This window comes from Strix aluco, chromosome 11, assembly GCF_031877795.1.
Source record: "Strix aluco isolate bStrAlu1 chromosome 11, bStrAlu1.hap1, whole genome shotgun sequence".
Classification (NCBI taxonomy): domain Eukaryota; kingdom Metazoa; phylum Chordata; class Aves; order Strigiformes; family Strigidae; genus Strix; species Strix aluco.
The window spans coordinates 21,501,050-21,515,204 of NC_133941.1; the positions used below are offsets into that span (position 1 = coordinate 21,501,050).

Consider the following 14,155-nt stretch of genomic DNA (forward strand, 5'->3'; position numbering starts at 1 on the left):
ACTTAACAAAACATCAGCATCACTTTATTGGGCAAATGTTCTTTTGTTCTCAAATCCCCACATAGGCATTTCTGAACAGTTTTAGTTGAACCTTTATTCAATTTTTCCACATTTTTGCAGGGCTGTCTATATATGTGTCTTTGCAGGAGTGCTTCAGTTTTCTTTGAGATTGAAAAGTAGTGAAGGAAATTGAATTTAAAAAGATGGTAAAATAACTGAAACTAATGAAATCCAGGAAATATGTGTGGTTTTGGTGAAAATGTTGTTGTTCCTCCAGCGCTGTTTTGCATAGGTATTGTGGCACATCCAGATAATAAAATCCTCTGCTCTGAAATAGTCTACAAAATATGGATTTTTAAGCTAGAGATTGGGGTTTAGGAACTACTGAGCAGCTGCAATTTCTGCTTAAGGTAGTGATAGTTCTGTGCACTTAGTGGCTGACAGATCATGCCTTATTGTTGAACTGCTGACGGCAGGGGAGAGCCAGATGGAATAAATGACTTCATATGCAGTACCCAGTCATTACTGGCTTTTTACTTGCTTAAGTCAACCTAGCAAAGACGGACCACTCCAACCCTTATAGAATGAAATTGTGTAGGCAGACAAAATGGTATTCAGCCTAAGATAGCTGCTTTTATGTGAAGAATAATTTTCTTAGATGTTTGGGGGAGTGACCTTGCTTCACTCCTGGCATTAGGGATTGTCTGCAGAAAATGGATGCTGTTTCTGGGCTGTTTCATCAAGGCAAAAATGAGAATTGTGCTATAGATGCCTGTCCCTATATATGGGTAACAGATTATCCAGCCGCAATTTGTCAGTAACCTCCGATGTGACTGGGGAAAAAGAAGGGCTATCTGCAATTGCTGTACAATAGGTAGTGACTAATGGCAGTATGAACTGGAGCCAAAAGTGTTGTAACTGCTGATGAGCTAATCAGCATAAATTTTGGACAGGAAGCAGAATGGGGATAAATAAAGTTGTAAATATCCATCCAGTGTAAAATGCGGAGTGAACAAGAGATGGCTGTTAGGTGACTGAAGGATATACCCATGTATTAAAAGAGGTCAGGACAGATGATCTAATGATATTGTCTATTTGAAAACTCTTTTGTTCCTCTGTTCTCAGTCTCTAAAATGGAGATGTTTATTTTCTTCTATTCTCCCTCTCTCTTCGTTCCTCTCTTTCTTTTCACTTCTATTTACTAATGCTTTCAGGAAGGGAATGCCTTAAAACTTGTATGCTGTCCAGTAGAAAGTCCTTATATTGACTATGATCTGAAGATGCCATTATGTTTAAAATAATTTGTGAGAAAAATTTTAGATAGGAAAGAGTAGCTAAAATAAAAATCTCATAGTTTTGTCTGTATTATTAATCTATCAATACATATCAGGGAAAACGGTTACCTGTATATAAAACACATCAAGTTTATTTGAGAAAAGCTCAGAACGCGTGCAGTTCCTGAGAACCTAATGTTGACAAGACCATGCTTAAACTGACATCTCTGAAATTTCTAAGAACTCTGCCTTCCTCCTTTTCATTACTCAAAAGAAGAAACTGAAAAGTCCTAAGCTAAAAAAAAAAATCTTGTTGAGACCTTTCAGGGCCTGTTCTTCAGTAAGTTAATATTTCATTTTCTGTCCAATGTGGGTAATAGCAATAGACAAAACACATTTGTATCACTACATTCCTACTCTAAATTAAAACAGCAATCTCTTTCTTAAATGAAATTTCAGCATATTAGACTTGGATTAGTTAAGGTTTTATACTGATTTGCTTTCATTTTAAATACTGATTATGGGAAGGTAAGGAGAAAATTGTGTATGCAGAGGGTGTTTCAGGTATTTGGACATAAGCCAAAAGTGATGCCATTTTGCCTTGTGGTTTGTAACCTTCCAGCATTTTCAGAATAGCCTTCTTCAGTGTGCACCTGGAATACAGCCTTCTACAGAACTTTGTTTTATGATTGTGTTCTTAAAACTTGTGTATGAATGCACAAGTGTGTATGACCATTCATAAACACATTTTAGATAATACTTGGAGTATTATCAAAAGATGAAGTGTCTTAGGAGTCATCTTCGTGCTCATATAACATTGTCAGACTTTTCTGTTCCAATATCATGAAGTGAGTCCCTGAAAAATCATTATGTGCTCTTCAGAAAAGTTCCATTGTTGCATTCTTTTTCATAGATGTATTACATGATTATTAGGCTTTTCTTTACAACTTTTTAGGACCAAATGGCCACAAAAATTGAGAACTTCATGAAAAGGCAAGAGTCTAGGAGCTGAGGACTTTTTAAGGAAACCAGAATTATGGGTCTCATGATAAAACTTTGAACGTTAGCAGTGCTGCCTGTCAACTGTCTAGACCCAAGATCCCAAAAGCTCATGTGCCTCATCTTATTCTCTTCTCACTTAGGAGGATTCTTCACAGCATTGTGGACTTTCACTAAACTTCCTGTTTTAATAGCGGATACATTGAGCTTTGAAGAGTTTAACTGGCAAGACTTTTACATGTCTTCCTTATTTTCCAAGCAGCTGTTGAAACTGAAATGTCTCTTTTCAACATGCTAACACTTGCAGTAGTTTTCATCCTGCATTGCCCGTGATAACTGGATAGTGAGCATTGTGCAAAAATACATCTAGGCATGTATCATTTCTAAATAGAGCATTGAATTTTGTGAGATTTTTTTTTTTTCTGACTCTGAACTGTTAGTGAAGTATCTGTCCCCTTTGGGGGAAGGCAGGGCAGGGAGGGGAAGTGTGCTGTCTTTTTTGAGTGGAAAGTGTTTAAAGCCAGGAAGAGTGTAAAACACAGCACCCGTATTGTTTTGGAGGTAGACTAGCCATATATCTTATTTAGTGTAAACAATAAATCTGGTAGCATTAACTTCTTATTTTATTTTTCCCGAAAAGTAAACAGCACTGTTTCAAGCTCTACAGATGCTAACTACTTAGAAAACAAAAAAGCCAAAACAAGTGTAAAAAGTTTAAAAATTATGTGACAGAAATGAGGCATAAAATGTGAGCCAGTTTTACATCAGTGGCCAGGTTCTTGGGAGTAGGAGTTTGTTTTTGTATTTTTACTTAACCAGATATTAACTTTTATGCTATAAAGCAATCCTGGAGCCAGATTGTCTTTCTGAATGTCTTTCTGACCAGCAATTGAGACTTTTTTGTGAAGAACACTGTTAAAAAGAATATAACACCAAGGCTGCACATCTGTTTCTCGTTTCAAAACAAGTTCTTTTACTCTAAGCCTCTATTTTTTTCCTCCTACCATGAGATTTCAGTTTTTTTTTCCTTCAGTAAACAGACAAGAATAAAAAGACTGCTAATAAAATGGGTTACTGTGTATCATTTATACAAAAGACATTAATTTGTGCCTGTTGCGATAATGTGCATCCACAGATTCATTTGTTCTATTAAAATACCATCATGTGAAAAATCAGCTGTAGCTCTGGCTCTGTAAAATGGAGACTGGAACTGAGGTTATAGTGTCAACCTGAAAGGAGATTTACATGTGTCAGGAAAGAGAGTGGTTTTAAAATGTGGATTCTCCTGACAGTATTTGTAACAGACATGAAATACAGAAGGCGTGCTACTTTCTAATTCTCTTCCTAAGCTCTGGAAAGTGACCTGCAAGTGAGAAAAAGATAAGAGTCCCTTAATAAATCTGTATTGCTCCAGCTTGCCTTGCTAGGCAGAAGAATTATATCCTATTTCTTTTTGTTGCTGCTTTGCAGGTTTTTTTCTGCGTGAGAAAATTAATTGCTACATAGTGTCACGTCATTGAATGACTAGATAGTGACATGTTTATTCCCCTAAGAAGTTCGTGAGGTCAGATAGTGGTCAGATAGTAACTAATTTGAGATCAATAATAACAAAAATTATAACATCTCTGAAGTATTTTCCTCCTGTAAAGCTGTTATTAAGAGTGATCACATTGGTACCAAGTATGATGTTGGCAGCGAAGAGAATTGTTAAGAACTGGAAAAGCAAACTCATGCCAGCCATGGGCCTTTAGTCTTTGCTGGACGTGATTAAATAGAATAAAATTTCCTTTCCACACAGCAACAAATTGGGCACTTATTAAATCTGGAAACACTTTTTAGAATTATTTTGTGTCTATTTGATGTCTAGACTGGCTTTATTCATGATGACCTGCAGAGTATTCCTGTGTGGTCTCCTGGCATAAGAATTTGAGATTATTTTTATTTTGCCTCATTCTTTTTTCTTTTTGAGATGTGTTTAGTGGCTACTGAACAAATATCTGCCACTTTACATTTGTCAGAGGACAGCTGTTACTGAATATGGGTAGTAAAGGTTAGATGTGGGCAAGCTGATGGTGTTTATCCCTTTTGTGGTATTTATTGTGAAGTTTTAATCATCTGAATTGGGAAATAAAGTCCCCGAAGGTGACAAAATGTTCTTTCGGTTTGCTGTATTAAAAGGATTTCATTACAGTGTATGCCTTCTTTAATGGTACCACCACTGCTCAGGTAGCAAACTGAGTGATGCTGCCAGATTGTTCTTTGGCTCTCTGATACATTGTTCTCTGGGCCATGTGGCTGGAATTTCTGTTTTAAAACTAGTTCTTGTATTCAGCAGGCTATTCCCATTATAAAAAACAAGTAATTATAATCTGTGAGTATACTTTTGATAAAGTTTTTCAGACTTCTGCAGGTGCTAATACAAGAAAAATACTCTGTATTGTTGTACTTTGGGTTTAGGTTTTTAAGATACTGAGTCTATAGTCAGGTTTGTTACCCTAATCTAAATTTGCCATTGTAGTGCCATGGGAAGTCTAGCAGTGTGACGTGATGGAGTTTCTACACGGGGGAAATAAATTTTTAAATCTTTCCATAACAATGGCAGATTTGGTCATGTTAATGTGTAATGTTTCTATGCAACATTAAAAAAAAAAAAGCTACAGCTCACTTGATCCAAAAATAATATACCTTTAACTCATGGTTCTGTGATCTTATTTTATTAATATTTTAAAAGACACTTAATGGGAGACTTCCTAGTCTCTTCTATGCTAATCGCAATACAAAGGGCACTTGGATTCAGTAAAAATTCTTCCAGGTGATTCATCCAAAACTAATGCTAGATGTTGTGGATGTCTGTAGTCATGCAGTCTGCTTTGTGTGAGTACCTAAGAATTCATTTATAGCTATGGCAGGGAAGATAGAAAGGTTAAGCACGTCTCTGAAATAAACCAGGGCAGTTTATACAGTGCACCCTGGCACACTGAAGTAATGTACTTATTGAGGAAGCAATACCTGGAAATTTTCAATTCAGGCTTGAGTCACAGCTCTTTGGAAATGAGGATCAAGGCATAGTTAGCTGAGTGACAAAATCAACCAAATTTAAAGGCTATTTGATAGACTTCTTGTATATAGTAAGGTTGCACTCAGCTCCCTGCTCTGTTCATAATATTTTCATATCCAAAGGTACTACACATCTTTTAACAATTTTTATCTCTATGAAGAGACCAAAATATCTTATTGTTGTTGTCTCTGAATTTCTTTGATATGCTGTAATATTTTAAATGAGGCTACAGTTTCACTGTGTATAGGCTGTATATTGTTTCAACATACCATGAACTGTAATCTGGCCTGCATCACTAAAGAGATGTCTTCTAAGCTCTGTATTGTGGTTCCAACAAATTAAAGCAATAGCAACACATTTGATAATGCTGGTAGCTTTGAGGATTATATACAGGCAGGGCTGTGAACATAATCCAAGTGTATAAACTGATGTCTGTATACAGTGTTTCAGAAAGAGCCAGATGCAAGAGACTTCTGCACATCTGGTTGTTTTATGAGAATTTTGAAATACAGAATAGTCAATAAATGTATGTGAATATCCACAGTGCAATTTCACTATACATAATGGGTATTAAGAGGACACACCTCAAATGGAATGCTGAAATTATCCACTTCTCGGCATTGCATTGTCACCAGTCAGATGAGTTTGTCTTGGTGTGTTTATCAAAACCCAAATAAATGCTCCTAAGCATTTTTTAATCTCTTTTTTCCTTTCCTCTTTAAATTTCTGATTATGTTTACGGGTCATTACACAAACACACAAAAACCCGTGTATGGCAAAATAAATCTTTAAAGTAGGAAAACAATTTCTCCAGCTTTAGTAAGAGAACATGAAGTGCAGGGTTTTATTTATTTATTTTAGAAGTGGAAGGTGTGGTCAAGAAGGTGGCAAATGCTTGTCATAGTCACCTACATCTGTTGTCTTCTTTATAGTTGCGTTTCAGTTGTTTGTGGTTTTTTGAAACCTAAATATGAAGTGGATGATTTTGCTGCTAAATGGACATTTTGCATGAAGATCTGAGTGAAGATCCTAGTCCGTTTTTATCAGTAAACTTACAATGCTGTTGGCTAAGTATATATCTTTTAATGAGCTTGAATTCCTGTAAGACTCGGTGTAAAAGCTCACTTGGGTGTGTTTTGCTGAAGAATGCTGTTGGGCTCTGTTCTGTTCCCCCAGTTTTAAGATTTATCGATACAAAGGTTATTTGAGACCTTTAGGAATTGTTATACTAGAAAAGAGTAAGATTATTGAGAGTAAGTGGTGATTTTGGTTGAGTTAGATGAATTAATAATGAAACCATTTCCACCCTGCCGCCACCTCGCTGCTATTGTCCAAAGAAGGGTGAGCGGCTTCTTTGGGGATGGGGGTAGCAGGGGTTGTCTATTCATTTTTAAACCTTGGAATGAAGCTCACTTGGTTGAATTGCCTGTTTCACAATAGAACAAACTACAGTCCTTCCAGGGTGGTTTTTTTCTTCTTTTCCAGAGGAAATTAATTCCACTGGTTACGGAGAACTTGTCCGTCTGGTAAAGAGTGGATATGTTTAAGGAGTGCATACATAAGCTGTTCAGATTTCTCTTACTGCTTCTTTCCCAAACTAAGGATAGAATATATAGAGTGAAAGAAAGTTGTCCACAGCCCCTGCAACAGTGTTCTGGATAAAAGAACTTTTGTGTTCTACTTAGAATTGTTCTGCAAGAACTACACCAAAATGAGATCAGTTAAAAATAGAGATACATGGTACATATAATTTGCACAGATAAGCTGTAAGAAGACATGGATGGGCCCAATATTGTGATTTGTTTTGAAATTTATATGTCAGAGAATGAAAAATCCAGTGTTTCTTTGAGCACAGGAGTCCTGGAGCTATATCCTGATGGCCGATTTTGGTGTTTTTCCCATGGCTGGTCACTTACACAGATAAAGTTGTTTGTGGAGTCTCTGGTGTTTAAGTGTTGGGTTTATGTTTTTTTTCAAATAGAGCTATACCCCACTGTCTGTAGAGGATGTGTTTCTGAAAAGTGTGATATGACAGAGGTGCAATGTTCCTTGTAAAAAATGTTGTAAAGAGGGACTCATAGATTACCAGAATCAGCAACTGGAAGAGGTGCTGACTTTTACAGATGCTGGATTTTGGAAAGGATCATCATTCAAAAAACTAACAACCATCTGTGAAACTGCCTGTTAGCCCCTTTCTCTGTCCTTCACTCTTGAACTGATGTTGATTTATCTGGGGAAGATGATGATTGAGGTGAAGATGTATCTGTTGAGAAAGACAATGATAACTTTCACAGTAAAAGATTTTTGGCAGGCGTTCAGTTTCATAGATTAATCCATTCCATTCTGGAAAGCTTGCATCTTCTCTATATGGGGTGATCCTGATGATCCTTCCCCAGCCTCTCTATCTTCAATGTCATATATACTGCTCCTTTGTATTAAAATATTGTGTTTCCGAAGTCCCCACGTGCATGAATTTCTATAGGACAAAGTTGCAGTCAGTCAAGCTGAGCTGTTTCATCTGTGAGGCTGCTGACAGCAGAGCAGGATCTTAAATGAGTGGCAGCACTCAGTAAAAATAGGAAAAATTGATACTGGGATTGCTTGATCATAAGTTCCTTCCATTTTCTTGCTACCTGCTTTCACAAAACTTTTAGAATCATGTTCATCTTTGACATTTATCTTTTCTTTCCTTAATCTCCATCACATTTGATTGAAATCAGCCAGCCAAATAGTTATTTAAGCTAAAGCTGCATAAAATAAAATTCTTCATGCTCAGGGGTTTGAGAGGACCATAGGCTAAAACCTTCCTCACAATTCATGTAGGAGTCTATAAGATTCTCAAAATAAAAGATAAACTTGGAAAATTAGAGTAGAAAAATAGAGAGTGCTTTAAGAGACAATAGTCTCAGAACCATGAACCTCTGGAGACTGGGAGGATGTTGGACTTGGACACTGACTCGGGGAATTTTTCAGTCTATCCCAGCATGGTTCTTTCCCTTAACTGATACGTTGGAACAGTCTTTTACTGTGATTTGTGTAACTCAAATGCTCCTTTCATGACTTTGCGACTAAATTTTTCTTCTTGCCGTATCATCTGTCTTGTTATGAGCTTAAAAATACATTTAAACCAGGAAATCTTAAACTCACTTGTCTTCTCTCTTACCTCCACCTTTCCCACTTTAGAAATTGAGTTGGGAGAAATTATTATTCTTTTCTCTGTAATTTTTACCTGTTTACAATATACGGTCATTTTCTGCATGTTCAGAAAGATTGTACTTTTATTTTGTGAGCAAAATACGATGATGAATCACATTATGGGCATAATATTTTAAATCCTTTTCTGTTTCCTTATTTGACAGGTCCTTGACCAATATGAACGAGAAGGGTTTAATTTCCTAGCTAAAGTTTTTAATTCTTCACATTCCTTCTTAGAAGACTTGACAGGTCTAACTTTATTACACCAGGAAACACAGGCTGCTGAGGTAAGAAAATACAATTTGGATGTTAAGAATAAACAGGTGGCAGAAAAGGGTGCTTGGTCTTATGTTCAGCTGTATAACCATGTGATTAAATGAATCGGTGATAGAGTCGAGCAGTGGTGTTTGATTTACAGGATGATTTACACAAGTCACATTGCATATTCCATCCAGCAAGATAAAATGTGTCCTCTTAATATTATAGAATAAGAAATATTGTTGGATGTGAGAGATCATTCTCTTTTCAGAATAGATGATGGGATGCCTGTTGACAGCCAGTTAGAAATGTGTAGCACTGTTGTTATTATTCATTGTATTGTTTTCAGATTTTGTGAAATTACAGAAGTATTTTAAGTAACAGCTGTTGCTTGACAGGTCTCAATTTATGTCAGGAAAGTTCCTATCGTCTTTTAGGGTGTGTTTCACTGGCAGTGGGAACTGCCGTTTGTGCAAGCCTTACAAGTACTGTATACAAGTACTGATAACAGGCAGCCGTGATAGCACAGAGCCCAGTACACACTAACCACAGTATTTACACAGCTCCTAGGCAGGCTAGACATTCTCTTAAACTAACTTTTTGTATGTGAGTTTTCAAGTATTGCTTTTAAAGAAAACAAGTGACTTGTGTTAAGTGTTATAAGGAAAAAACCTATCATTTTAGGTCAGTTTAAAATGTAATTATTATACTTTTTGATGGATTACAATATGGGGAGAACCGGTATCTGTCTTAATTTTGTATCTTAATAGTGATTTGTAATGCTTACTCTATCCGCAAATGTCTATACTGTTCTACATCTATAACTTAATTTTGATGTAGTCGTATCACATGGATGTTTCTAAAGTTGGCTTTGAGAAGTGATTATTCAGTTACTGTAGCCTGTGCAAACGGTATAGCTGTTTTTTCAGCTGGAAATGGCTCAACAGTGTTGCTTAATAGGGTTTGTGCAGGATAATGATGACTTGACTCTGTTTCATGTTTTAACCTTTTAAAATAATTGAAGCAGATGCTGGAGACATTAAACCATGAAATACCTGATGCATTCTTAAATCAGCGTGGTGATACCTAGAAAAAATATAAATATATGAGAGGGATCCAAGAAAGGAAAACAAATACCCTTTAACAGGTGCTACTCATTAACAATAAGAGCGATTGTAGTCTGATTGCCATACCTGACTTCGAGGCTGCTAAAAAGTGTGTAGGCTGCTAATGACAGCATTAAAACCAATTACAATTGCCCGAGCTAGTAATGTATTATTTTGCAGATATTAATTAATAAATTTCTTTTGCAGCTTCAGAATGTACACAGGTGTTTGTAAAGTTTTAGATATTCTTTACAAAAGGTAGAGTCTGGTGTGAGTTTATTGCAACTTACTGAAGTACAAAGTTTAACATGAAAAATGGAATTCGTGTGCTTTCAAAAGTCTTTTGGGTTCAACAGTGAGGTTTATGCAGTGAAATCATTGCTCATAGGTGGAAAAACTGACATACAAAAGACTTGCAAAGCTAGTGCATTCAGATTAGCCCAACTACCACAGAACCAGCAACTTTTTGCTTCCCTGTAGCATTGCTGTATTTTTGTAAAAACTCACCTGTTTTATCAGAGTTAATTATTTTAATAGTCTTGATAAAGTTTGTATTTACGAGCCATAAGGTCTATCAGGGAGATCGTTTGCAGATTCTGGAGCATGCTCGCTTTCTTTGGATTAAATTTTGGCTTAAGACCTTTCTTTAGTTACATTTTGCCACTGTTGACTCTGAAAAATAAAGAGGTGGTTTTGTCTCCTCTACTACATCAGTACATAATCTGGGGCAGTTTTAAAAAAAATTAGGTGCACAAAAGAGTTCTTTAGTATATTTTCTGCTGAATTGTACCCTGAGCTCGTTTTTTTCATACAGTGCAGTTAGTGCAATTTATATTGCTGAGTTTGAAGATGGCAAAATCGTTTTTCAGGTTTCTGGCTACTTTTGAGCTACTGTTGACAGAATGTATGCTCTAAAATGGAGGCATTAGATTTGTTAAGAGATTTCTTTAGGTTGATTTAAGATATTCTTGAGACGTGGCATTCTAAAAACTGCAACGATAGTAGAGAGATTTCATAAGACATGTATGGCCTATTTTGGTAATTAGAATATTTGATTGTTGAGAAGTTACTTGCCTTTCTGCACTCAGACTCTTCAGAGAGATATTGTAGATGATCGTTGGGTTTGGAGACCATAAAAATGGCTTCTAGTAACTGAAGATTTTCCTTTTCTTCTATCTGGTAAAATTCAACCAGTGCCATTGTTCCACTGTAAAGAAAACAGACTTGTAAAGTGACATGTCATCCAACCTTAAATTTGCTGCAGTAACATCAATAATTGTGTTTTAATTCCATATATAAAATCACTGATATTAGGCTAATAAACTTGCATCTGATAGGGAAACTATTCGATCTTGTTCCTTTTTTCAAAAGGATCACTCTTAAAATGTCGATTCATTAAGAGCGTTTAATTGAATGTTTTACTCAGAATGTTTTGTTGTGGTCAGAAGAACGGGAGGTTTTGTCATGCTGGTCTTATGCTTCAGCATACTGCATCTTAACATAAATCAGACACTTAACCTTTTTCTTTTTTTTTTTTTTTTAATTCACCTAACGTGCTTAGGTGGTTTCATGATGTGTGTATGTAAGTGCTTTAATGAGCTAAATACTCAACTAATTTTAAAAAAATTGCTTCTAAGTTTTGAGTTGCTTAACAGAGATTCTGGATAAGTCATGCATGTTCTGTACGAGTGGCTGACTGCATTAAATAGAACATTTATGGATGGCCTGAAGTTTCCATGAAAACCTTACCTCCCTACATGCTTAGCACTGACTGCACTTGCCCGGATTAAAGCAATACAATTTGAAGTAAGATATGGAAAACTTTTTTCACTTACTGAGTATCTTTTTTAACTTACATTGTTCAGTTTCCTGTGCCAGTGCTGTGCTGTTGACCTGAGTGTTAATACCATCCTGACATACTTTACCTTACCTTTTTAAAATGACTGATAAGAATAGAATCATAATTCAGTGTGCAACTAGAGTAGGAATCATAACACAGATTTAGTCTGTGGTTCAAATTCGATACTAATTGCGGGGTTTTTATTCAGTAGAGCACCTATTTCTTTAACATAAGATGCATCAGGAAATTATAAATGTTCTACATGACTTCCTTAGCATGACAATTGACTCAGTGAATAATAAAATTAGCAAGTGTTTCTATTCTGTCTTGAAATGACAGTCAATTTCAGGCATCTGCTTTTTCCACATCTGGCTTTAATTTAGTTTGTGGAACATTTTTTGTTTTTTTAATACAGTTAGATATTTATGTACAGCTTCAGCAAGAGACTCTGATGACACGCATGGCATTGAAGGCCAATAGAAGCTGTGGGAAACTCCCACGTCAGCACTTAGACCTTGTTTCCACTGGATACAGTTCACTTTGGGAGCTGCCCAAGCTCACATAAAAATTGCACTTCTGTTTTCCAGATCACTTTGTCTCCGTACTCCTAACCTAAACTTTTTAACTTGACATTTGTTCAATGTGTAGTCGAGTTTAATAGCTGGGCTTAAAATAGAGAAAGCCTATGCATCTCTTGAATTATTAATCAGAAACTGGAGGCACTGATTTGGAGACAGAACGACAACCAACTGAATGATTTCCAGTTCAGAACTTGGCTGGGCTGCCCAAGGATGGTTGTGTATCACAGTGCATCTCTCAAACCAGCTGGTTTGCTTGCCACATGTGCCAGACTTAACACTGCATGGTGTATTGTGTTTTGCTGGTGTGGAGAGCTCTTTATATTTAATCTAGTCTAAAATTAAGCTTTCCTGATATGCGCTCAACTGCTCTGTGCTAAAGATTAATTTTTACTGATGTGGCATACTTCTGGAGGTGAAAACTGACACATTAATAAAACCCATAGCCAAGATTATTCCACAGTTGTGGAAGAACCATTCCCATTTGTGGGATTTTCTAAGACTGCTTCTTTAAGGGTACTCTTTGTTGTTACCCTCTTTCTCCAGAAACAGCTGCCACTGTTCTTCAAGGCCCAATTAAGCAAAGTAACCAGGCTTAACCTTACTTCAATATACGTAAGTGCTCTTGAAATCACTGGGAGTGAAGCATCTATTAAAAGGTAGTGATAGAGGGAGCAATGATAGTGATAAAGTGAAATTTTTGCATTAATTCACTGTAGTGGGTGTAGTTGGATTTCTATAAAAGACACTTTTGGCTATATCCATTTCAGAAGTAGAGAAACTTAATTTCTCTGTGTTCTTAATAAGACCCATGTATAAATATACTTTCTTTCTTTGGAATTCCCAAATTACTGGGATGCTTTAGGAGGCTTTACTATACTTTCTACTTTCATCAGGATGAAAGAAAATACATAAAAGAAATAAAATTTTCACTTTGTTTTATGACTGATTAAAACACAAGAAGTAGTAGAACTCTTGCAATCTTATAGGATAGTAAAGAGTTTTGGAAAAATCAAATCCTGACCAGAGTTCATACTTCTGAATGTGATTACAAAGGTCAGATATTGGTGCCAGCAGGATATGAGATCTATAGATGTTATTTCACTTTACTAATTTTGTACTTCAGGTTTTTTGTCTCTTACAAAGTGATTCATAGTATCTATAGTTTCAATGACAAGTTCTTGTGGTCAGTGAAAGAAGCCAATTTGGTATTTGCAAAATCCCCTTGCTGTGCTAGTTTACTGTATCCCAAACAATGCGGGTTAGAACTCTTATCCTATAGACGGTAAGGATTAATTTAAAAAAAAAAAATCATACTAGTAAAATACTTTGAGCTCTTTGAATGGGAGAAAATACAGAAAACCCTTTTTTATTCTGATTCTGCACTTATTTGAAGTTTATGCCTGGCCATTTTTTCAGCCATTTGCTGGGGAACAGGGCTTAGTAGTATAATAGACAGCTGGTATTAAAAATGAACTTTGTGCTTATCCAAATTTGGAAGAAAACTCAGAATTTCCAATGTGCTTTGCTATTAAAAATATCCTGCTTGTCTCTGATTCTGCATTATATTATGCAACATATTTGATGCTGAAACAATAACATACGAATAGCCAAAAATACCCCCGAACAAAACAGAAAAAAACCAACTTCAATAATATTAGAATAGTAAATTCTGTAGCTTAACAATTTTTTTCTATTAGCCAAGTAGTATTCAGAATTGAATTTTACTTGATGTTATGAAAATTTCCTACAAAAAATTACTTATGGGTAGACCAGAATTAATATTTGAGACTTTTCTGTGTCTGTGAGCTTTTTTGTTTTCCTTCATGTTTTTAATCTGCTGCATT

At 35.9% G+C, this 14,155-nt stretch overlaps 1 protein-coding gene across 10 annotated transcripts in view; it reads left to right on the forward strand.

Annotated features, from left to right (window-relative positions):
• The window catches only part of ATG7 (autophagy related 7), a 114,942-nt gene that overhangs the window by 41,432 nt on the left and 59,355 nt on the right, over positions 1 to 14,155 (forward strand). For 4 of the 10 annotated variants that reach the window (XM_074836621.1, XM_074836619.1, XM_074836620.1 and 1 more), the window contains 2 exons: positions 8,691 to 8,813; positions 12,855 to 12,923. The exons of 2 other annotated variants lie outside the window; for them this stretch is intronic. In XM_074836621.1, coding sequence (XP_074692722.1) covers positions 8,691 to 8,813; positions 12,855 to 12,923 — 192 coding nt within the window. Of the gene's footprint in view, positions 1 to 8,690; positions 8,814 to 12,854; positions 12,924 to 14,155 lie in introns of those variants that run through there. 4 more of the 10 variants (XR_012624753.1, XM_074836623.1, XM_074836622.1 and 1 more) reach the window with 2 other exon arrangements.